The sequence below is a fragment of the Leucopleurus acutus genome (genome assembly GCF_964270905.1).
Source record: "Leucopleurus acutus genome assembly, chromosome: 8".
Classification (NCBI taxonomy): Eukaryota; Metazoa; Chordata; class Mammalia; order Artiodactyla; family Delphinidae; genus Leucopleurus; species Leucopleurus acutus.
In genome coordinates this window covers 58,359,893-58,384,674 of record NC_139151.1, presented here as the reverse complement: position 1 = coordinate 58,384,674, position 24,782 = coordinate 58,359,893, and the positions used below count along the sequence as shown (strand labels likewise).

Below are 24,782 nucleotides of genomic sequence, written 5' to 3'. Positions count from 1 at the left end.
GTTGTCTTTAACTTCATTCGAAATAATTTTGTTAGATTTTATATGACAGCTGTCATATCAGCGTGCATTTAAAAAAAGACATCAAAATTTGTGAATTTTTGTGTAGCCATTTTAATATTGAAGATGGAAGGAAAAGAGCAATATTTTTGGCATATTATGCTTTATTATTTCAAGAAAGGTAAAAACGCAACTGAAACGCAAAAAAAGATTTGTGCAGTGTACGGAGAAGGTGCTGTGACTGATCAAACATGTCAAAAGTGGTTTGCGAAGTTTCGTGATGGAGATTTCTCCCTGGACGATGCTCCATGGTCGGGTAGACCAGTTTAAGTTGATAGCGATCAAATCGAGACATTAATTGAGAACAATGTTACACCATGCAGGAGAGAGATGACACACTGAAAATATCCAATTAAAGCACTGAAAATCATCTGCACCAGCTTGGTTATGTTCATCGCTTATGTGTTTGGGTTACACATAAGTTAAGCAAAAAAACCCTTCTTGACCATATTTCTCCATGCAATTCTCTATTGAAATGTAATGAAAACATTCCATTTTTAAAACAAATTGTGACGGGCGATGAAAAGTGGATACTGTACAATAATGCAGAAGGGAAGAGATCATGGGGCAAGTGAAGTAAACCACCACCAACCACACCAAAGGCTGGTCTTCATCCAAAGAAGGTGACGTTGTGTACATGGTGGGATTGGGGGTCCTCTATTATGAGCTCCTTCTGGAAAACCAAACGATTAATTCCAACGAGTACTGCTCCCAATTAGACCAACTGAAAGCAGCACTCGACGAAAAGTGTCCAGAATTAGTCAACAGAAAATGCACAATCTTCCATCAGGATAATGCAAGACCACATGTTTCTTTAATGACCAGGCAAAAACTCTTACAGCTTGGCTGGGAAGTTCTGATTCATCTGCCGTATTTACCAGACATTGCACCTTCAGATTTCCATTTATTTTGGTCTTTCCAAAATTCTCTTAATGGAAAAAAAGTCCTTGGAAGACTGTAAAAGGCACCGGGAACAGTTCTTTGCTCAAAAAGATAAAAAGTTTTAGGAAAACAGAATTATGAAGTTGCCTGAAAAATGGCAGAAGGTAGTGGAACAAAACGGTGAATACTTTGTTCAATAAAGTTCTTGGTGAAAATGAAAAATGTCTTTTATTTTTATTTAACAACCAAAGGCACTTTTGGCCAACCCAATAAAAGAATCAATTTCACTAACTTATACTATACTTAGGACATCCCAAAATGGGCCAAAAAATGCTTTACAAAAGCGAAGTTCTATCCTTACGTAAATATATGTAAGACAGGAAGGAAAAAACTCTAGGGGTTTAAGTTGTTTTAAATAATTATTAAAGGAAAATCCATATTTTAAATGCCAATGATATGCTAAAAGAGGCTTCTGCTATATTAGAAATGACAGAGGACTAACTATGGGGCCAGTACAGTTGGTAATGTTTTTTTAAAAATCCTCTCACTTGGATTAACTGAATATCCACTTCCTATAGGCATTCTGGGGCATCCTTCTCAGGATGCTTACCAGAATATTTTCTTTTCCTGGAAAAATGGTATCAATTCCACTCTAACCTCCAGGTGTACGGTATTTTACTTGTAATTTCTAGGGAGAAATAGGCATATTTAAGTTGCAGTGACAGCTACAGGAATTAGCTCTGGGGATGATGACAAGCTGAATATTGGCTCTCCATAGAAACTTTCAAGTTGAATATTTTGGGCTATGATTTTAGGTATTTAATTTAAAGGGGTAAAATGAAGATTTCAAAGTAAAATCATTGTTGCTACCAGTTCTTACCTTTATTATAAGATTAACTAAGTACTTTATAAGCAAGAGGATATTCCATTCTTCAAAGAGTAAGCTAAGTTAATCAGTTCCATCAACATACAGAAAATTTTCCATTATGAAAGTTGTCTTTGTACTGTAAGGGCAGGGAGTGTTTTATACACCACAATTCTCATATGATGAGTGCTCAGTATTTGTTAACTTTGATTTTTTGCTAGATCTCTATTTTAATTTTGGTAGCCTAGCATTTCTTAAATGAAAGATTATTTTATTACTGTTTTTTTCTTTTTTTTTTGCAATCAGCTCTTAATGGATCTTTTTGCCTTCCACCCTTACCCTTTTACAGCCTATTTTTCACAGAGCAGCCAGTGATTTCTTTTAAATCCTAAATCAGAACATGTCAAATCTCTGATTAAAACCTTCCAACAGCTTCCTATCTTACTCAGAATAAAAGCCTAGAGCCTAAATCCTTGCTACAGCCTACATGGACTTAGACCTCTGTCCCCTAGAACTATCCCTCTGTAAGCTTATTTCCTAACACTTGCCCCCCTCCCTCACTCCACTCTAACTGAACCAGCCTTACTATTCCTTAAACATGCCAAGTACCTTTGAACTTGTTGTTGCACTTGATGCTTGGAATGTTCTTCCCTAGATACATAAACAACTTACTTCCTCAATTCCTTTAGATCTCTGTTCAAATATCACCTTATCAGACAGTCTTTTCCTGATTACCTTTTACAAAACATCAATATCTTAACCCTTTCACTAGTACTCTTTATCTCCCTGACCTTACTTTTACTTTTCTCCACAGCACTTATAACCTCATGAAGTATTATATTTTCATTTATGGCCTAACTTTCCATACTAGAATGTAAACTTCATAATGATATGGACTTAGGATATTTTGCTCACCATTGTATATCCACTGCCTATAACGTAACAGAACTAGGCACGTAGGAGGTAATCAACAAATATCTGATGAGTGAATTGACTTAATAAGAGCATGCTCAGGGACTTCCCTGGTGGTCCAGTGGGAAAGAATCTGTCTTACAATGCAAGGGAAGTGGGCTCGATCCCAGGTCAGGAAACTAAGATCCCATATACCACGGGGCAACTAAAGCCTGCGTGCCACAAATACTGAGCACACGTGCCTCAACCAGAGCCTGCGTGCCTTAAACTACAGAGCCCACACACCCTGGAGCCTGCGTGCCACAACTAGAAAGAGAAAATTCGCGTGCCACAACTAGGCAGAAGCCTGCGCGCCACAACAAAAGATCCTGCATGCCTCAACAAAGATCCCGCATGCTGCAACTAAGACCCGATGCAGCCAAAAATAAATAAATAAATAATCTTTAAAAAATAAAATAAAAAAAGAGCGTGGTCAATATAATAATTTCTCATTCAACCAGTTCATGTTCACCATGTATATGGCTTCCTGACATTTAGTGATATTAAAGTCCTACTGTGTTAGGGATATAAAGCACAAAAGGATAAATTAGGGGTATAGATAAACATTACATATTGTATGTAAAGTGCATGGTAGGAAGACAACAAAGAAATGTCTTAAAGTTAATATTTATGACATAATATTTATACAATGCATAGTAGGTCATTTGTATTATATATTAATTTCTCTTCTTCCTTGGAGTATCATCTTACCTATACAAATCAAATATACACCTCAAGGGTTTAGCTCTTTTGTTGTAGCTTTTTTTAAAAATAAATAATCTTTATTATTTTTAAATATTTATTTGGTTGCATGGGCTCTTAGTAGTGGCAGGCAGGCTCCTTAGCTGTGGCTGGTCAGCTCCTTATTTGTGGCTTGCAGGCTCCTTATTTGTGGCATGCAAGCTCCTTATAGTTGAGGCATGTGAACTCTTAGTTGTGGCACACATGTGGGATCTAGTTCCCTGACCAGGGATCGAACCCAGGCCTCCTGCACTGGGAGCAGGGAGTCTTATCCACTGCGCCACCAGGGAAGTCCCTTTTGCGGCATTTTTAAACAAAGCCTTCCTTGATCATCCTAATTGTATATGATCTTATTCATTTCTGCAACAAATATACCTCCTTGTGCCAGCATTCATTTTACATCTCAATAATTACTGTGGATCTTACTATCTTGTAGCATTTGCTATGCATTTATCATGTACTATCTACCTTTCACTGCATAATTTTCATGAGAATGTAATTCTTCTCTTCAACTATAAGTTTTTTTGAAGTCAAGAACCATATTTTACATAACTTTATGCTCTCCAAAGAACCTACAGTGGTCTTACATATTGTAGGCACTTGATACGGGTGGAATAAGGTATGTGATAAAGTATAAGATTAAGACCTGCTATGAGCCAAGAACTGTGGTTGACATGGGATTCAGTGGTGTAGGAAAGACACCATCCCTACCAATGCTTAAAATAAATATGTTTTCTCAGCAGGTATAAAATAATTTTCATTCACGCGCGTGCACATACACACACGACTCTACTGTGAATGGTACACAAGTTTTCACTGACTTTTTAGTGCTGATGCCCATCAGCTACCATTAATTTCTCGCAAAGACCTCCCTTCTCTTTCAAACGAATCTTTTTCTTCCGATAAGCACGGATGATTTTAGAAGTTAAAGATCAAGGAGCATTTCAGTTCCTATTCCATTTTCCAGTACTGTAAAATTAGAGAATATAATAAGGGTGACACCCACACACTAAATACTTCATTAAAAGAATGTACTAATTCTCAGATGAAAAATGAGTTGGAGCCTTAAATAATCACCTTATCATTACCATTTCCTTCAGCAATTTAAACACCAGACAACTTTCATAAAGAAAGCAATATTATCGCTTTTTTAAAAACAAATTTAGAAAAATAAAGGGTAAATTTTTCTTAGGCTGTTTTTTAATGAAATATTGAAAGGATAAAAATCATTATTTAAATATCCTATATACTACAAGTGATCATGTTAGATTATTATTATATATTCTAGTTCTAACCCTGATAGCTTTTATTTAAAAACTACAAAATATTCTTTAAGACAGAAACAAGATTTTAGGGTTAAATGCTTAAACCAGACTAAAGGGCAAAAGGTTTTAATCAAAGAACATCTTTAAATAATAAGAAAAAATAGCCATATTGGGTAGGAATAAATTTGTTTTATTTTAAGCCAAAGTTCTCAGGCATTAAGGTCCAATTACTTGAACCACGGTTAGACATTAAATGATGCATTAGTGAAATCTCTCCTAGAATTGTTTAAAAAGGAAAAAGAGCAATAGAGAAAGCCCATTTTAAGCTTTTATTATATATATTATAATCTAGTACATGAGGGAGTGGGGAGGAGGAATCCAATTAGCAGAAAATTAAAAAGACATCTCTGTACATGTAAAGTACAGCTAGATGGTACCTTCAGTACTGATATACATGTCTTATATACAGAAAGACTTCTGTGTACCTCTTGGTGAACAGCATGATTTTGTCAAATAAAATAAGTACAATGCACAATCATCAAAAGTAACTGCATTTTGCAGACACATGGCTGAACAAACATACACAATGCTTACTTAACAGCTCGTAAGACTGTGACTCTCAATGTTTTCCAAGAGTGTGACTAGACTGTAAATTTTACCTGGTAAATTTTTGAATACTAGCACCATTTCTGAATTATGACTGACCTACTCAAAAGGGAGCTTCCCTGGTGGCGCAGTGGTTAAGAGTCCGCCTGCCGATGCAGGGGACACGGGTTCATGCCCCGGTCCGGGAAGATCCCACATACCGCGGAGCGGCTGGGCCCGTGAGCCATGGCCGCTGAACCTGCGCGTCTGGAGCCTGTGCTCCGCAACGGGAGAGGCCACAACAGTGAGAGGCCCGCGTACCGCAAAAAAAAAAAAAAAAAAAAACTCAAAAGGAATTTGAGATTATTTCTTCATAATCACTTCTGTTGATATGTGTTACTCACTGACCAAATAATTTAATTCAAAAACCTACTTACATTAACCTTAGATAAGCAATAACATACAGAATTCAGGAATTCTGTATGGAATTGTGGAACAAACTGGTCTTCTATATTAAATAAAACTAAGTATGTACATGCTAAATAGTCTCAGTTATTTCATTTATCAGATATTTTAATTTTTACCCCATAATTTCAATACAGACTCCAGTGTTGGTAACAGCAGAGTAGCGTATACAGGACTAACACTCTTGCAGATAGCATTTACTAACTGTGGACAACAACTATTTGAAGGCTCTCAAGAGCAACAAAAAGCAGGTACAAACTAGGAGGAATTCACACTAGAAGGGAACCCACACTCACTGGGTGAGGGTCACCTTATACAGGTTTTCCCAAGAGCCAATCCTAGTTTGAACAATATGGGGTGGTTAGAACTCAAGCAGAAAACTAGAGTTTTACAGGTTTGAGGTGTCAACTGACTACCAGAGTGGCTGTATTAAGGAAGAAAATAACAAAAAGGAGGGAGCCAAGAGTAGGAGCCCTAATATCTACACATGAAATTCCTGCAAATCCTCATTTATCTCTTTAATGGTACATATGTAGGAGAGATTCCAAGGAGCCCATCTGAAAGCAACAGCTAGAAGGCTGAAAGAAATGAGCAGAGATTTCAGCTACTGCCTGCTCCAGGTATACAGTTTAGAGTTTCAATCCCACCAAGATAGAAAAGCTTGATAAACATCTCAGGCTTTCTATAGATCCACGCAAACAATGCGTAACTTCAAGACCCCACAAGTCCATGATGATCAGCCAGCAATATAACAACCTGCCATAATACAACCCCAGAATTTAGCAGAGAAAAATAACAGAAACCAGAGTCTCTACGCATACACAATGCCAACCATACAACCAAGAATTACTAGATACACATAAAAAACCAAACCAAAACAAAACAAAAACCGCAGAAAAATCTAACCTAGAGGCAAGAGAAAAAGTAAATAGCCAATAGAAATACACTCTGAATTGACCCAGATGTTGGAATTAGCAGACAAGAATTTCAAAGCAATTACTGTACATATGTTCAAGAACTCAAAGGTAACAATGACCATAATGATTGAACAGATGGGGAATTCTGACAGAGAAATGGAAGTTTTAAGAAATAAATGAAAAAAATCTAGGACTGAATTACAATATCTGAAATAATAAATTTACTGGATGGACTTAACAGTTTAAATATGGCAGAAAAAGGATCAGTGAACTTGAAGACACATCAATAATAATTCCTAATCTGAAAAAAAAAAAAGAGAGGGAAAAAGTATCAAAAACAATGAGCAAAAGCCTCAGTGACCAGGGGGCATGGGTAATATCAAGCCATCTAACAGATGTGCCACTGGTATTTCAGAAGAGAAAAGAAGAAAATGAGGCAGAAAAAATACTTTAAAACAACACATTAGGGCTTCCCTGGTGGCGTAGTGGTTGGGAGTCCGCCTGCCGATGCAGGGGACACGGGTTTGTGCCCCGGTCCGGGAAGATCCCACATTCCGTGGAGCGGCTGGGCCCGTGAGCCATGGCCGCTGAACCTGCGCGTCCGGAGCCTGTGCTCCGCAGTGGGAGAGGCCACAGCAGTGAGAGGCCCGCGCCCCACACACAAAAACAACAACAACAACAACAAAAAAACACATTACAGGGACTTCCCTGGTGGCGCAGTAGTTAAGAATCTGCCTGTCAATGCAGGGGACAGGGGTTTGAGCCCTGGTCCAGGAAGATCACACATGCCGCAGAGCAACTAAGCCTGTGCGCCACAACTACTGAGCTTGCGCTTTAGAGCCCGCGACCCACAACTACTGAGCCTGCATGCCACAGCTATTGAAGCCTGTGAGCCTAAAGCCTGTGCTCTGCAACAAGAGAAGCCACCATGATAAGACGTCTGCGCACCACAACGAAGAGTAGCCCCCGCCTGCCACAACTAGAGAAAGCCCATGTGCAACGAAGACCCAACACAGCCAAAAATAAATAAATAAATAAATAAATTTATTTAAAAAACACACAAGAAACCACAACACATTACAAACAGAGAATGATACAAATTAGAGTTCCCTTCTCATTAAAATCAATGGAAGCCAGAAGACAATTGAAAGGCGTCTTTAAAGTACTGGAAGAAAAAAATCTGTCAACCCCAAATTCAAAAACTAGCAAAATTATTTTCAAATGGCCTTTTGGAGTATGTGAAAGCAGAGAGAATTTATCACCAGGATACCCCTATAAGAAACAGTAAAGAAAGTTATTTTGGCTAAAGAAAAATACCAGGTGAAACTCAGATCTATAATTAGGAATGAAGAGCACTGGAAATGATAAATATATGGATAAAGAGAAAAGATTATCTTTTTTCTTCTCTTAATTACTGTTTAAAGGAAAAATTAAAATGTTTATTATGGAGGTTTATAATATATGTAAATATAAAATGTGACAATAACACGAAGGACAGTGTGCATAATTTCACATTAAATGGTATAATATTAACTCTAGTTTAACCCCTAAGCATCCACTAAAAAGGTTATGAAAAAATTTAGCTAAAGATCAAAAGAGGAATTAAAACACAATATAAAAATATCTGATTAAGACAAAAATGAAAGAGGGACAAGCAGAAAACAAAGAACAAATGGTAGACATAAGTCCTAATACATTAAATCTAAATAAACCAAACACTCCAATTAAAAGGCAGAGACTTTCAGACTGGAGGAAAAAAAAGGAAGTTCCAACCATGTGCCATCTACAAGAGACCCACTTTACAAAGAAAAAGATATACCAAATGAACAATAAGCAATTAGAGAGCTGGTGTGGCCATATTAAGATCAGATAAAGAAAAGGAATATTATTAGAGATAAAGAGCAGTATTTTTTAACATTAAAAAAGTCAACACATTAGGTGGACAGTTAACAATGCTAATATGTATGCACCCAAAGACAGAACTTCAAAACACATGAAGTAAAAGTTGACAGAACTAGGGAATTCCCTGGTGTCCAGTGGTTAGGATTGCGTGCTCTCACTGCCAAGGGCCTGGGTTCAATCCCTGGTCCGGGAACTAAAATCCCACATGGCAAAGGAAAAAAAGAAGAAAGCTGACTGAGCTATACACAAAACACATGATACAAATATTGTTGTTGTAGATTTTAATAGCCCCTTCTCAGTAACTAATTGAACTACCCTCCAAAATTACTAAGGCTATCTAAGACTTGAACAAGGCTATCAACTGTGTTATCTAAGATTTGACCTCATTTATATTATTTATAGAACACTGTATCTGACAGCTGCAGAAAGACATTCTTTTCCAGTGCACAGGGAACATTCACCAAGACAGGCCACATGTTAGGCCATAAAACAAGTCTCAATAAATTACAAATGACTGAAATGTTACAGGGTATATTCTCTGATCACAACAGAATTAAATTAGAAGCCATAACAATGAACAGTATACTAGGAGGAGGGAATTAGTGACAATTCAGTATTACTTACCTATGTTTCAAGGCAAAGAGAGATGGGACGACCAAAAATGAAAACAATATAGAGAATTTTTCATAAAGCTCTACTTATTCAGTTTCAAGGATTTTACTTTACCCCTCTACTGGTAATGTAGAATTAAAAAAATAATTTATTGGGAGGTAAATCCTATAAATCTGGGACCACTACTCTATATGCCACGTAGCCCTGAAGAATTAAGCAGGCAAAGTTTTGGTTACCCCATCTTTTAGAAAACAGTTTGACAATGTGAGATCTCCCCATATTTTCCTATCCCCAAAACACTCCTGTTATAAACTCTGTTAAAACACCAGCAGTTTATTAAGGACAAAGTAACGAGAATGTATTTTTACAACAACAAGCAAAATACCGTGCCTGAAAGCAAATACCTGCTTTACCATAATCTTACTATCAAACACTAAAATAAGGAAAATTTACCTTGAAACAATGCAGTTGGGATGTAGTGAGTGTATGGTGAGTTTACAACCTAGCAATCATCTTACAATCATAATCTTATAATCAAAATGAAATACGTGTCCTATGAACAATCTGAAAAGTTTGGCAAGTCTTTTTTCTTTTTCCCAAACTATGCCACATTTAGATTTTTCACTGTTCATTGTGATGTGTCGCTAATTCATGAGGCCTGCTATTGCCAAGTGGAAGAAAATCTTACACTAGAGAACAGAAAACTCACACAATTATTTTATAATATGTTTTTTCAATTTGATAACCTCAACTCACACATACTGAAAAGACACTTACCTGCTTTACATTATATCCTGCTTTTGCACTAGTTTCAATAAACATAACATTCAGCTCTTTGGCTTTCCTCTCTCCTTCCTCAATTGACACTTGCCTGTAGAAAATAAAAAAGATAAACTCACCTTTTTGAAAGATAATGATATAAAGATTATAAACAAGGTTCTGAAAAAAACTTTTCTTGATATGGTGCTGGTTATACAGGCAAGACTAGTTTGAAAATTTATCAAGCTGCAATACACTTGAAATTTGTGCACTTAGGTCAGAAAGAAAAAGACAAACACCATACAACATCACTTATATGTGGAATTAAAATATGACACAAATGAACTTTTATGAAACAGAAACAGACTCACAGACATAGAGAACAAACCTGTGGTTGCTGGGGGGAGGGAGGGATGAAGTGGGAGTTTGTTAGCAGATGCAAACTAGTATATAGAGAATGGATTAAACAACAAGGTCCTACTGTATGGCATAGGGAACTATATTTAATATTCTGTGATAGACCATAATGGAAAAGAATATATAAGAGTATATATATAACTGAATCACTTTGCTGTACAGCAGAAATTAACACATTGTAAATCAACTATACTTCAAAAAAAAAATCTGTGCACTTCTGTGTGTATATCTAACCAAATGTTTTTATAAAGGCATTTTTTAATGATTTACTTTTACCTGCTGAGCTCATCTTGTATTTTTTTAACTTTAAAAATCTTAATAGCATGCTATTTTCTCTTAGCTTTAAGCTTTGTGATTAAAAACTTTTATGTAAAATAACTTTTCATGGCTAGACAATTTGTCAATTTACTACCATAATTTATGTAACCAGTCTCAAACTGTTAGAAATGTATGTTGTTTTCAAATTTTATTGGGTTGGCCAAAAAGTTCATTTGGGTTTTCCATAAGATGTTATGGAAAAACCCGAATGAACTTTTTGGCCAACCCAATACACCACTGTGAAAAATGTTGCTATGAACATCTTTGTGCTTTGTGACTTTGGATCATTTCTTTAGGTTGGATTTTGTGGATTTCTACAAGTGGAACAAGTGAGTCAAATTAGTACTTCTTTCACAGGGAATTTTGTAGTACATCATAATTAGCAGTGTCTCTCAAGCTGTGAGCTCTTCAGGTGCAGGACTATCCCGTTTATCTTGGTGTTCCTAGTGCCTAGCAATCACATAGGTGTTTAATAAATATGCAACTATTCTATTTAAATGGATCTAAACCATCAGCTGATAAATCCTGCTTCCTACAAGACAGAACACCAAAGCAATGAAAGAGAATTTCTACAAGCTCCCACCATATCTATCCTCCAATCTACCTATGTGTGTGCCTTTTATATTCTATGTCTAATCCTACTATGGAGGAACTGTCCTTATTCCCCAAACTTATACCTACGTACTAGATTCCACTGTCTTCTTGTTTACAAGAAGATGTTATTCTTGAATTTCTCCACTCTCTAAAAACAAAATTATTCTTTTCTAAAAAAGTAATTAATTAATTTATTTTTGGCTGTGTTGGGTCTTCGTTGCTGTGCACGGGCTTCCTCTAGTTGCGGTGAGCAGGGGCTACTATTTGTTGCAGTGTGCGGGTTTCTAATTGTCGTGGCTTCTCTTGTTGCGGAGCATGGGCTCTAGGCGTGCAGGTTTCAGTAGTTGTGGCACGTCGGCTCAGTAGTTGTGGCTTGCGGGCTCTAGAGCTCAGGCTCAGTAGTTGTGGCGCACAGGCTTAGTTGCTCCACGGCACGTGGGATCTTCCCGGGCCAGGGCTGGAACCCGTGTCCCTTGCATTGGCAGGCAGATTCTTAACCACTGTGCCACCAGGAAAGCCCCAAAATTATTCTTATATATAACAATGCAACTATTAATGCTTTACTACATCTGTTTGTTTTAGCCACTCGTTCTCTATGTATTTATGTGTGTATAAATTTTTTAAAAAACACATTTTTTTCTTAATTTGACAGTAAGTTGACAATCAGCAGCAGACCTTTAGGCCCAAACACAAACACTTCAGAGTGTGAATTTCCTAAAAACAATTATTTCAGATGCCCTAAAACTTAACTCTTTGGACCTCTTCTCTATCTACAATTACTCTCTTGGCAATCCCATGCAGTCTCATGGTTTTAAATACCACCTATATGCTGATGCCTCTCAAACTTATATATCTAGCCTGGACTGCTGCTCTGAACTCCAGACTCATATATCCAACTGCCTACCTGACATCTAATTATTAGGATATCTAATAGCCATCCTATACTTAAAATCACCAAAAGCTCAAGTCATGATATTCCCTCCCAAACTGTCTCTTTATGCAGTCTCTCCTATCTCAGTTAATGACAGTTACTCAGGCCAAAAATCTAGGTGTCATCCTTGACTCCTCCTTCCCCCACATCCCATATTCCATCCATCTGTATGCATGCCATCAATTGCATCAGTATATCCTGACAGTTCTATCTTCAAAATAATATCTGAATTTGACTACTGGTCACCACAAAAGCTACCACTATGTTGGTCCAAGTCATCATTTCTTGCTTGGAATAAAGTCTAGATTAGCCTCCTCTCTGCTACCCTTATGTATTTTCAACAGAGCAAACAGTGACTTATGAAAAGCTACTTCTCTGCTCAAACCCTCCAATCTCATTCGGAAAGTCTTTACTTTGCCCTACATGACCTGGCCTTCATTATCTTTTCTTGTTTTTTTTTTTTTTTGTGGTACGCGGGCCTCTCACTGTTGTGGCCTCTCCCGTTGCAGAGCACAGGCTCAACGGCCATGGCTCATGGGCCCAGCTGCTCCGCGGCATGTGGGATCTTCCTGGACCGGGGCACGAACCCACGTCCCCTGCATCGGCAGGCAGACTCTCAACCACTGCGCCACCAGGGAAGCCCTCTTGTTTTAATTTAACCTCACTGCCTACTACTCTTTCCATCATTCTCTTTACCAGCTATGTAGGCCTCCTTGCTGTCTCTCAAAAAAGCTAAGTGTATTCCCAACTCAGTGATTTTGTATTTTCTGAGCCATCTGCCTAGGGCCTTTATCTCATCAAGATCTCTGCAGTTAACTCCCTTACTTCCTTAGTGTCTTTACTCAAAGTCACCAGTCATCTTCTCAGGGAGGTCTTCTACTGTTATTCCATCTAACATGACAAAGTTGCCCTTAACATTTCATATTCCTTTTCCCTGCTTATTTTCACCCTTAGCATGTATTACTACGAAACATACTACATTTTTTTTGGTTGTTGTTTATTTATTTATTGCTGCAGTGGGTCTTCGCTGTGCGCGGGCTTTTTCTAGTTGCAGCAAGCGGGGGCTACTCTTTGTTGTGGTGCATGGGTTTCTCATTGCGGTGGCTTCCCTTGTTGCAGAGCATGGGCTCTAGGCGTATGGGCTTCGGTAGTTGTAGCACGTGGGCTCAGTAGTTGTGGCTCGTGGGCTCTAGAGCACAGGCTCAGTAGTTGTGGCACAGGGGCTTAGTTGCTCCACGGCATGTGGGATCCTCCCGGACCAGGGCTTGAACCCGTGTCCCCTGCATTGGCAGGCAGATTCTTAACCACTGCGCCACCAGGGAAGCCCCAATACTATGTATTTTTTGACTTATTTATTGACTGGTTTATTCTTGGAATAAAAGCTCCTTGAAGACTTGTCTTTTTTGTTCACTACTCTATCCTAGAGTGGCATTCTCTGAAACGTAAGTGGTACTCAACAAATACCTCCTGAATGAATATTAGTCTGTAAATCCTACATGTGAAGAATTCCAGGCATAAATCCTAACTAGTTTTAGACTATAAGTCACCCCCATAAAATGGTTGAAAGTTAGCTATAGCAATGTTCACAACTGTGGTTTGAGTTTGTCAAGAAGCACCTAGAAAGGTTAGTTAAGATAACTGAATCTGGAAGTAGGATCAAAAACATTAAAAATTTTAAGGTTGACCATGATCCTTTATAGCCAGAATCTTAAAAGAGATCTAATAAGCCATGTTTACCAAGTGATTCTCAGGTTTGAAACATCTGGGACTCACTGGGCCACAGGAGACATAAAGAATACTGAGAATCTAGGTGCTGAGACACGGAAACATATATTCTGGTCTTTCCTCCAAGTTTTCATGAAAAAACTATTTATTTATTTAAAGAATCAATTTTATTTATTTATTTATTTTTGGTTGCATTGGGTCTTCGTTGCTGCACATGGGCTTTCTCTAGTTGCAGCAAGCAGGGGCTACTCCTCGTCACGGTGTGCGGGCTTCTCATTGCAGTGGCTTCTCTTGTTGCAGAGCACAGGCTGTAGGAGCACGGGCTTCAGTAGTTGTGGCACGCGGAATCAGTAGTTGTGGCTCACAGGCTCTAGAGCACAGGCTCAGTAGTTGTGGCACACGGGCTTAGTTGCTCTGCGGCATGTGGGATCTTCCTGGACCAGGGATTGAACCCGTGTCTCCTGCACTGGCAGGCAGATTCTTAACCACTGCGCCACCAGGGAAGTCCCCCCAAAAATATTTAATTGTCAGAGAAAGTGGTAAAGTCATTTAACTTTGAACTGCTTTTATTAAAACTTTTTTTTTTCTGATTACAAAAGTAATTTTTAAAAGACCAATCATTACAATAAACTCCTCTATAATCCCACTTTCTTCCCAAAGATAACTACAGTTAAGTTCATGTATGCTTATGCAGATTTGTTCTAGGCCAAAGGAAAGATGTCTATATATATATATATATATATATATATATATATATATATATATAGGATGGTGTGTGTATATATATATATATTTTTTTTAAAACAAAAAGGATTCATGTATACACTGATCAAGTTTTTTTTTAAGCTTCATGTATTAGACAGCAATAAATTCTTCTCATTTTTTTAGTGGCTAGAAGAATTTCATTTATAAAATGCTACTACAACTAGCAGTCATTTAGACTGATTTTAATTATTTAATATTATAAATAATGTAATAATAATTCTTGTATGTTTATCTTTTCACATTTCTGTGGTATATCTGTGGAATAAGTTACTGGAGGTGGATTTGAGTCAATGAGTATTTTAAATACTGATATGTTAAACCGTTTCCTCTAAAGATTATATTAGTTACATTTTCAGTGTTTGTTTATTCAGACTCTTGACGATACTGTGCATTATTATCTCCCTAATAATGGCTAACCTAATAGTTGAATATGATCTTTATATTTATATATTCAAACTTATCAACCTTTCCCTTTATGGCTTCAGGATTCCACGTCATGTTTATAAAAGGCCACCCACTCCCGAAAGATTTTCTTTTCTTTTCTTTTCTTTTTTTTTTGCGGTACACGGGGCTCTCACTGTTGTGGCCTCTCCCGTTGCGGAGCACAGGCTCCGGACGCGCAGGCTCAGCGGCCATGGCTCACGGGCCCAGCCGCTCCACGGCATGTGGGATTTTCCCGGACCAGGGCACGAACCCATGTCCCCTGCATCGGCAGGCGGACTCTCAACCACTGCGCCACCAGGGAAGCCCCCGAAAGATTTTCTTTTAATGCTTTTTAAAAAAATTTAAAACTTTTACTCATTTAAAAATTATTTTATTGAGAATTCGGGATTAATAGATACACACTGCTGTGTGTAAAATAGAAAAACACCAAGGACCTACTGTGTAGCACAGGGAACTATATTCAATGTCTTATGATAGCCTATAATGGAAAAGAATCTGAAAAAGCATAAATACATATATATATATGTATAACTGAATCACTTTGCTATACACCTGAAACACTGCAAATCAACTACACTTCAATTAAAAAAAAAAATCCTGCAACTATTACATTAAAATTTAAATAATAAAAATAAATGAACCCCCCCAATTATTTTAGTGGAACGAACAAAACTCTAATTTTTATTTTTTAAAATTAAAAAAACCTTTCTTTTAAAGACTCTTAATTCTTTTAAATGTGAATAACTGAAGGGTGATAGTCTGGCAAAAATTACTGAGAAATATGTTAATTCTAAAGCAATGGACAAATATTACCTTAAAGAAAAATTATTGTAAACATAATTTAGATGTTTCTAGCATTTGTATACTCAAATATTATGCAATAAAAGAATAGATGCTTGTAAGCATCCTTTTAGATAACTCTGGCTATAAAGGGAAACAATTCAGATATACAATTTTTCTATTTAACAGTGAAGATATCTAGCGACTCTCCACTAGAAGAATATATACCTATATGATCTTCAAATTCTCATACTGAAGATAAATAAAATAGTGAAAATTTATAATAGCAATTCATGTCCAAAAAATGATTTTCATAAAGAAAAGTTGAAATCATATGCTGAATTTACTTTTAAATTAGGAAAGACTTTCTTGACAATTCCAAATGAGGTACCATGGCAGAAATGGGCTTAATATTTCATAAGTCTTTGAACATATTGGGTTTCTTTGTAACATTTTAATTAATAGCAAAAGTTCATTACTGGAATTTCAGTATCCAACTAATGAATAAACAAATAATAAATAGTAAAAGCTTCAAATATTAAATAAATGGTCAAGACTATTTAAAGCAGAAAGAATATCCAGTAGATCACTTAGGAATGCTAAAGGCAGATATTCAAGCCACAGATTCTACAGTGAATGTTAATACATTTTGCATCCTGTGACTTGAATATGTCTTTGCTCATTTGACTAAGGTATCACAATCAAGCTATTCAGTTCAACCTCACAGTCTGGCTCAACCATACAATTAAAAAAAGAAAAGAAAAGAAAAAACCACACCACTGAATTATAATGAATATTTATAAGAAGACTACCAAAAGAGTGTGCATTTAATCATTACGAATACTTTTTTAAAGATAGGCTTTGTAAAACATTTTGTTCTTTAACAGAACACTGCTCATATTTATGAGCCCTAAAAAATGCAAAATAGTTACCAGCTTCACGTGTAAACAATCTTACACAAGAGTTATTTACACAGGAGCTTACACAAACCCAAAAAATTTAGTTTCCTTTAAGGACTGAGTTTAATGTGTGTTTTCTTTTTTTTTAAATAAATTTACTTATTTTATCTATTTATTTTTGGCTGCGTTGGGTCTTGCTGCATGCAGGCTTTCTCTAGTTGCAGTGAGCGAGGGTTTACTCTTGGTTGTGGTGTGCGGGCTTCTCACTGCGGTGGCCTCTCTTGTTGCGGAGCACGGGCTCTAGGCATGCGGGCTTTAGCAGTTGTGGCACGTGGGGCTCTAGAGTACAGGCTCAGTAGTTGTGGCACATGGGCTTAGTTGCTCCGTGGCATGTGGGATCTTCCCAGACCAGGGCTCGAACTTGTGTCCCCTGCATTGGCAGGCAGATTCTTAACCACTGAGCCACCAGGGAAGCCCAAATGTGTGTTTTATTGTGTGTGTGTGGTGTGGGGAGGGTGGGTGGGCCGTGCTGCTCAGCTTGCAGGATCTTAGTTCCCCGACCAGGGATTGAACCTGGGTCCTCGGCAGTGAAAGCACAGAGTCCTAACCACTGGACCGCCAGGGAGTTCCCGGGACTGAGTTTAATGTTTACCTTTCTATTTCAGGTCCCCACACTAAAGAAAAGGGGCAGGGGTATAAAATTAAGGATTAAACATGTCTCCTTTTAAAGCAATTTTTCACTAACAAAAATAACAGTCTGCTTAACAAAGAAATCGAACATTCCATACAAATATGAAATCATTCCATACCTCTTGTCAGCAAGATCTGTTTTATTTCCTACTAGCATGATGATAACATCACTTCCTCTTTCTGTTCTGACATCATCAATCCACTTTGTAGTTTGCTGGAATGAGTTAACATCTGGTACATAGGAGGGTGGATAGAGAGATTAGTGTTATTCGAAGTGCTCCAAGTGAAGGACCAAACAAAGAAAAAAGAGGAAAAAAAATAGTACTGGAAGTTGGAAGGGGGTTGGCACATTAGCACCCACTTTTAATGTGCCTGCAACATAACTCCATTTTATCTGAGTATAAGTATCAATGATCTAAACAAATCACAACAGTAAAGTCCTTAAGGTATCTTTTATAATAGTTTAAAATTTTTGGACATGACCAAGTGAGTATAATGTACTATATGTAACTGAAAAAAAATTTTTTTTAATGTAAGGACAGCTATGGCAGATAATATGGTGTCATGTTGCCACAATGCTTTTTTGATTACTTAAACATACCAAACATGACAAAGAAAGCATCTCCAAAAGTATGTCAGCCAGTAAGTCCCAACACATCCACAAAATTTGTAAAGCCTTTAAATAGCTTTCAACACCACTCTGTTTGCATTGCTTATTCAGTTTGTGATCACTTTAACTTGAAGCTTATTAGTTTAATGTACCAGAATCATTTATAACAAAATCCATCTTTTCTAGCCCTGGATTCTAAGTAGAGTACTTCAATACATCTTACAGCAGCTAAAGAAAACAACTTGCTAATATTTTAATGGCATGTGCACAAATTTCAAAGAAAAATACACCAGGTTTTACTTGATTTGGTTAAAGTAAGCACAAACATTTTAAAGCTGCAAAACTTGTGAATGCACAATAATGAACATACATTTTTAAAACAAGTAGCAACCCAAAGAAAAGCTTCAAGAAAAGAAAGACTGCATTTGGCACCTAACCAAAAAAAAAGTCTCTGAATGCAAACCTCTTATAATTCTGCCATTGCAATTATTGTTAAGTAGATATGATTTCTGGATGAGCAAATATGCAAAAATGTATACTAATAATATGACTAGCTCAAATCGGTAGATTGTTTACGTAAGATGTTTTTAAATAAGTCCAAGATGTGGTACTATCCTGGTCTTCCTATAAATTATGGAGCACTATACGGAATGATGCTTAATATTGCCTAATATATCATAAACTGATTCACAAAGACAATTTTAATCAGATAGCATTTCCCTGTCAGTCACCAATGCTCCATTCAAAATTTGCAGTCACTTAAAAAGCCAAAGGCACTATTAGTCAGTCTTGAAGGAAAAGAAAAAGGAAGACCATTACTTTTTTTAGTCTCCCATTTAAATTTTTTTCTTGGAGAGAAATGAAAGTATAATTCGTTAGCAACCAAGTAAATAAGTCAGAGAATCCAGATTTCATTCAAATGAAAATGATTAATAGAAAACTGCATATTATGTTTTCTCTGCCTTCCTCTATAGAGAGAGGATGGCTGGAAGGGGAAAGCAGAGAAAAGTTGGCTAGCGGAAGCTTTTAACAGTCTCAACAGAAGCCTTGAAGGATCTGGAGAACTTGGCAAGAGACTTAAATGCAGATTATTTTATTTTAGAGAAATCTGAGATCAAGTTAAATAAAAAAGGAGACATTCTTCCAACCATAATTATGGTGTAGGGATAATAGGATACTAAGAAAGCCTTGGAGAGGATTCATAATTAGATCTAAAGGAAAAATTACAGGGCAAAAAAACCTGGCACAGTAGAAATAAGGCATATTGGTACAAACACCAAAGCAAATACTCTGACCTAGCTGGCCTGTGATAAGGTTTGCTATGATAAAACTCATTTTTACATGCCAGTATAGAAAACAAGCACAAGACAAGAACATGCATGCAACTAAGCTAAAGGTTGAAAGATTAGAAATGCATAATCCCCCCCCACTCACTTGTGATATCATAAACAACAACTGCCACAGTGGAGTCACGAATGTAGCTAGGAATCAAGCTCCTGAACCGCTCTTGACCTGCTGTGTCCCATAATTGCAATCGTACCTAACAATAAAATCAGTCAAACAAGCAAGAAAAATAAGAAAGGTCAACCCGTTGCAAAATACCTACTTGTGATATCGTAAACTACTACGGCTGCAGCAGAATCACGGATGTAACTGGGAATGAGGCTACGGAAACGTTCCTGACCCGCAGTATCCCATAGCTGCAGCCTGATCTGTGGGATGGGGGAAAAAAAAAAAAAAAAAAAAAACCAAATTCATACTAAAAAGAAATAATGTTTTTAAAGGGAGGAGGGTGGCAAGGAGGTAAAAAGGAAACTCATGCAAAAGGTTACAGGGATGTGAGGAATGAAAATAACACAAAACTCCTTTCCTTTTTCAAAAGGGAATAATATTTAAATTTGGCTTGCTCTGAAGGTACATAACTCAAAAAAAAACGGCAATATGAAAGATTTCACAGAATCAGAAGTACAGCTTCCTTTTTTTTCCTCTCCCTGTAACCTCTCTTTGAATCCTATGCGTTCTGGAGAGCAAAAGTAGACTGCTGATGTTCAAATAGTGAACATAAAAGGGAAAAACAAAGGTAAATGTCAGTGATCATTGTCAACATCCCCTTTTCTGCAAGCCTCTCTGAAACTAAAATAAAATGTCTCTTTTCTCTATTGGATTCAGAACACTTTGAAACTGGATCTCTGATTACTGTGCTTATGCTTCTCCCACACATTTCTTCCTAGAACACTGTATATAATCTAGCAAAAAGGAGAAATATCTTTTTGCAACCCTACATAAAAATATCTTTACTTTCTTACTTTTTCACATCTACATTCCAGGAAGAAAAGCCTGAAAACTAGCATTAAGTTCTCTTACCATCATAAAGCAGTTTCTGTTTTCAAATTTTAAGAAATAGAATGCTATATGTTAAAACATAAAAGAGAACATACAAAAGAAAAAAACTCACAAACTTATAAGAAATAGCATTAGAGATAACTTTTTTGGGTATAGATCCCAAAATAATGCATTTAAGAGAGTCACTGTTTAGGTGACAGAAATCTCTTCAAGGGATAGCAGGCTAGAATACAGGATTTATATTGCACTTAAAAGGAGTATTCCAAAAGATGGAAGACAAAAATCTAACAAGTAAATGCACATTACTTTTTTCTATTCATAGTCACTTTGGTACATATCATATTCTGACAAATAAAACCTTGAAGTTCACAAACTGTGTGATATTCAAATGAAATCTTTTTGAATGCCTCAAGAGTGGTATTCAAAAGGTCTTTAGCAGCTCTAATTTCTTCTTGAAAATATTCTTATCTCAATGCTATCTGTTATAATTTTCCAAATCAAGACAATTTTGTTTAACAAGTCTAGGGCCATCAGAGTTTTACAAATAACAGTTTTCTCTCCCCTTTGGATTCTACTTGGGGATAAAAAACTCAAAGTGCTAAGTACTACTCACTCTATAATAACAGTTTTTCTCAAGGCCTGTAAACTAACTTTGGCAACTTTGCTAAGTACTTCTTATGGTGACAATCATCGATTATAGTTTTGATCATAATTTTCTACCCTGGAGTGTTGCAGAAAATCGCACACTGAAAACATTACTCACTGTTCGATCCTCTAAGTACATTGTTTTTGATAAAAAGTCAATACCAATTGTTGCCTGTAAAACAAAACAAAACAAAACAAAGAAGTTAAAAATAGTAATAGTTTAATGGCAGTCAGCAGTTTAGGGTTCAAGTGGGAATTATGATTGTAGAAGAAATAATGAATAAACATATAAACATATCATAGTCAAATAAAAATGAACAAAATTTTCAGTGATAATGGCTTCTACCTACTGAGCACTTGCTGTGTATTAGAGATTTTTTAAAGCCCTTTACATGATCATCTCTAATGCTAATACGTCTCTACAAGTAGCTACTAGCATCATTATTTTTCTCATTTTATACATAACAATATTGGGGTTTGGAGAAGTTAAATAACTTGTCTAAAGACACAAAGCTTCTGCTGTGGAGTTGGGAATAAAAGTCCAACTCTGGGCTTCCCTGGTGGCGCAGTGGTTGAGAGTCCGCCTGCCAATGCAGGGGATACGGGTTCGTGCCCCGGTCTGGGAAGATCCCACATGCCGTGGAGTGGCTGGGCCCACGAGCCATGGCCGCTGAGCCTGCGCATCCGGAGCCTGTGCTCCGCAACGGGAGAGGCCACAACAGTGAGAGGCCTGCGTACCGCAAAAAAAAAAAAAAAAAAAAAGACCTGGCACAGCCAAATAAATAAATATTAAAAAAATAATAATAAAGATAGGTTTTATTTTTAAATTGTCATAAAATTTGACATTTTAACTATTTTAGGTGTATAATTTAATGGCATTAATTACATTCACAACTGTACAACTGTCAACACTATTTACAAAACTTTTTCACCTCCCCAAACAGAAACTTTGTACCCATTAAGCAATACCAAATTACAATGTATGGATATATGACAATTTGTTTATCCATTCATCTATTGATGGACACTTTTGGCTACTATGAGTTCCTGTTTTCAATTCTTTTTGGTATATACCTAGGAGTAAAATTGCTGGGCCATATGGTAATTCTACTTAACTTTGTGAGGAAAGTTTCTGCAGCAGCTGTGCTATTTTAAAGTCCCACTAGTGATATATTCCTATTTTCCCTTTTCTATATAAATAGCCATCCTAGTGGGTGTGAAGTGAAATGTTACTGTCGTTTTGATTTGCATTTTTCTAATGACTAATGATGCTAAACATCTTTTCATGCTTTCAGGTGCTTATTGGTCATTTGTATATCCTCTCTGGAGAAATGTCTATTCAGTCTTTTGCCTATCTTTAAATTGAGTTTGTCATTTTGTTATTGATTTGTAGGAGTTCTTTATATATTCTGGATATTAAATCTTTATCAGATATGTAACTTTCAAATATCTTCCCCTATTCTGTAGGTTGGGCCTGGTGCCTCTACTGCAAATCAATTGTCAAGAGATATATATATTTATTTATAGGTTCTCAATCCTATTCCATTGGTCTGTATGTCTACCCTTATGCCATTACCACACTGTTTTAATTACTGTAGCTTTGTAGGAAATTTTGAAATTGGGAAGTGTGAGTCCTCCAACTTTATTTTTCTTTTTCAATAATACCTTGGCTATTAATATCTTGGTGAATTAGGATCAGGTCTTTCATTTCTACAAAAATGGCAGTAGGAATTTTGATACGGATTGCACTGAATTTGTAGATTGCTTTGGGTGGTTGGTACTGACATCTTAACAATGTTAAGTTTTCTGATTTATTTACCTGGGATGTCTCTCCATTTAATTAGGTCTCCTTTATTTTTTTGAGTAGTTTTGTTGATTTACATTTCACACGGACTTGTATTTTAAAACAAACAACAACAACAACAGAAGAAGATGCTTCCTCCTTTATCCCAAACTATGTGACTAATACACAACCTAAGTACTAATTCCACCTTATGACATTCAATTTGAAAATTATATCTGCCATAGGGTGGGACAATGGGCTTATAAACTTGAATTACTATGCAAGAGCATCTAATTGACAAACTTCAGGAGTGTACAGGAGTGTCATAGCTGCATTTAAGAAATCTCACCAGTAGAACCTCATTTACTCAGACAGTGTGGCAGAGGTAGTTAACTACCTACACAAATATCCATCTACCCCTTCCTCCTTACTAACACAATCAAACATTTACTTAAAACCATACTTTTCCCATGAAAAAAATTACATTTTCCAGGCTTCTTTGAACTTTAAATAAATGGGGTTAACTCAGTTGGGAGGTACGTTCTTGGTTTTTCCCCCCTTTCCTCCGTCTTTCTTCCTGAACTGTGGCTACCAAGGCTGGAACTCCAGGAACCATTCAGTAACCATGAAGCAAATTTCAATATGGAAGTCATATATTAGATCAGGTTAAAAAGAAAGTTAGAAGGAGTCTTGGTCCTGGATGACCATGGAGCTGCCACACAAGTGCTGAAACACACTACCTTTAGACTTCTTTTACATGAAAAAAATTCTCATGTCACTTATCAATGTTATTTTGTGTTTGTTATAAACAGCCCAAAATAATTTTTAATGGCTATAAATAGAAACAAGCATTTTCAGATCTCACAGTCAAGACATAAATGTTTTTACAATTAGTACAAAGTCAGACTTTATGATAAAATGTACAACAGTCCCCTCCTTGCACTGTACTATCCTAGTTTTGGGGCATCAGTTATACCACTGAACTCATAAAGATCAAGATTAACCTGAAAAACATCCTGTTGTTACTCTTCTTTTTAGTTAATTTTATTCCAAGCTGAGCTACTACAGCATAGAAGTCGATCAGCTGTAAGAATTAAGCCAACAGCAGGAAGAAAAGAAAGGAGATGGCTGGGAAACTAATCGTTATCAGCTTTTCCAGCATCTTGAATGCTACTGATGAGGAACTAATTCAAATTTTCATAAAAGATGGATGAGACATTAGTGCTGCTTCTTGCTCATCTCCTTAAAAAAGTGCAAAAGGCAATAACTGCAGAAGAAACCAAAGAGAAAATTCTCCCATGTATCTTAATTTACAACTTCATATTATCTTAAATGTTAACTAATTCATTGGTTTTGAGGGGGCAGGGGTCTGCTTTGTAAAAAAAACAAATTAAACTGAGTACTTATAAAAGGAGATCACAATTCAAGATTGAACAATGGTTTATCCAAATATATTGGAGCCAAGATAACAGTAACTTTTACTTGTTTAGCTATTTTATTTGGACGCTCTCCACTTAGAATGGTGCTTATTTACCCCAACAGCTATTTTATAAAAGATTCAGATGTAAGCTACTATTCTGTCTGACTCCATAAATAGTGGTTTGTCACCTGTCCTGATGCCACAGAAGCCAGAGACCCATAAACATTATGATTTTCCATATGGGACATGATTTTTCCAATACAAAACTAACTAGGTAAGGAAACCAAGTTTTCTTCTGTATGAAGCAATGATAATCAGTTTCCTTCTGTGGTCCAAACACACGTAAAGCTCTGTTGCCTGGTTGCTGCCTTCTCTAGCAAGAGAAAATAGAGAAATAATGAGTTGAAAGAGGCAATG

At 36.7% G+C, this 24,782-nt stretch overlaps 1 protein-coding gene across 2 annotated transcripts in view; it reads right to left on the bottom strand.

Annotated features, from left to right (window-relative positions):
* The window catches only part of RAB6A (RAB6A, member RAS oncogene family), a 73,638-nt gene that overhangs the window by 9,435 nt on the left and 39,421 nt on the right, over positions 1–24,782 (bottom strand). The window contains exons 3-6 of one of the 2 annotated variants that reach the window (XM_082844188.1): positions 21,281–21,334; positions 19,781–19,886; positions 17,684–17,795; positions 10,020–10,113 (exon numbers count right to left, since the gene is read on the bottom strand). In XM_082844188.1, coding sequence (XP_082700314.1) covers positions 10,020–10,113; positions 17,684–17,795; positions 19,781–19,886; positions 21,281–21,334 — 366 coding nt within the window. Of the gene's footprint in view, positions 1–10,019; positions 10,114–17,683; positions 17,796–19,608; positions 19,715–19,780; positions 19,887–21,280; positions 21,335–24,782 lie in introns of both variants that reach the window. The other variant, XM_082844187.1, reaches the window with a different exon arrangement.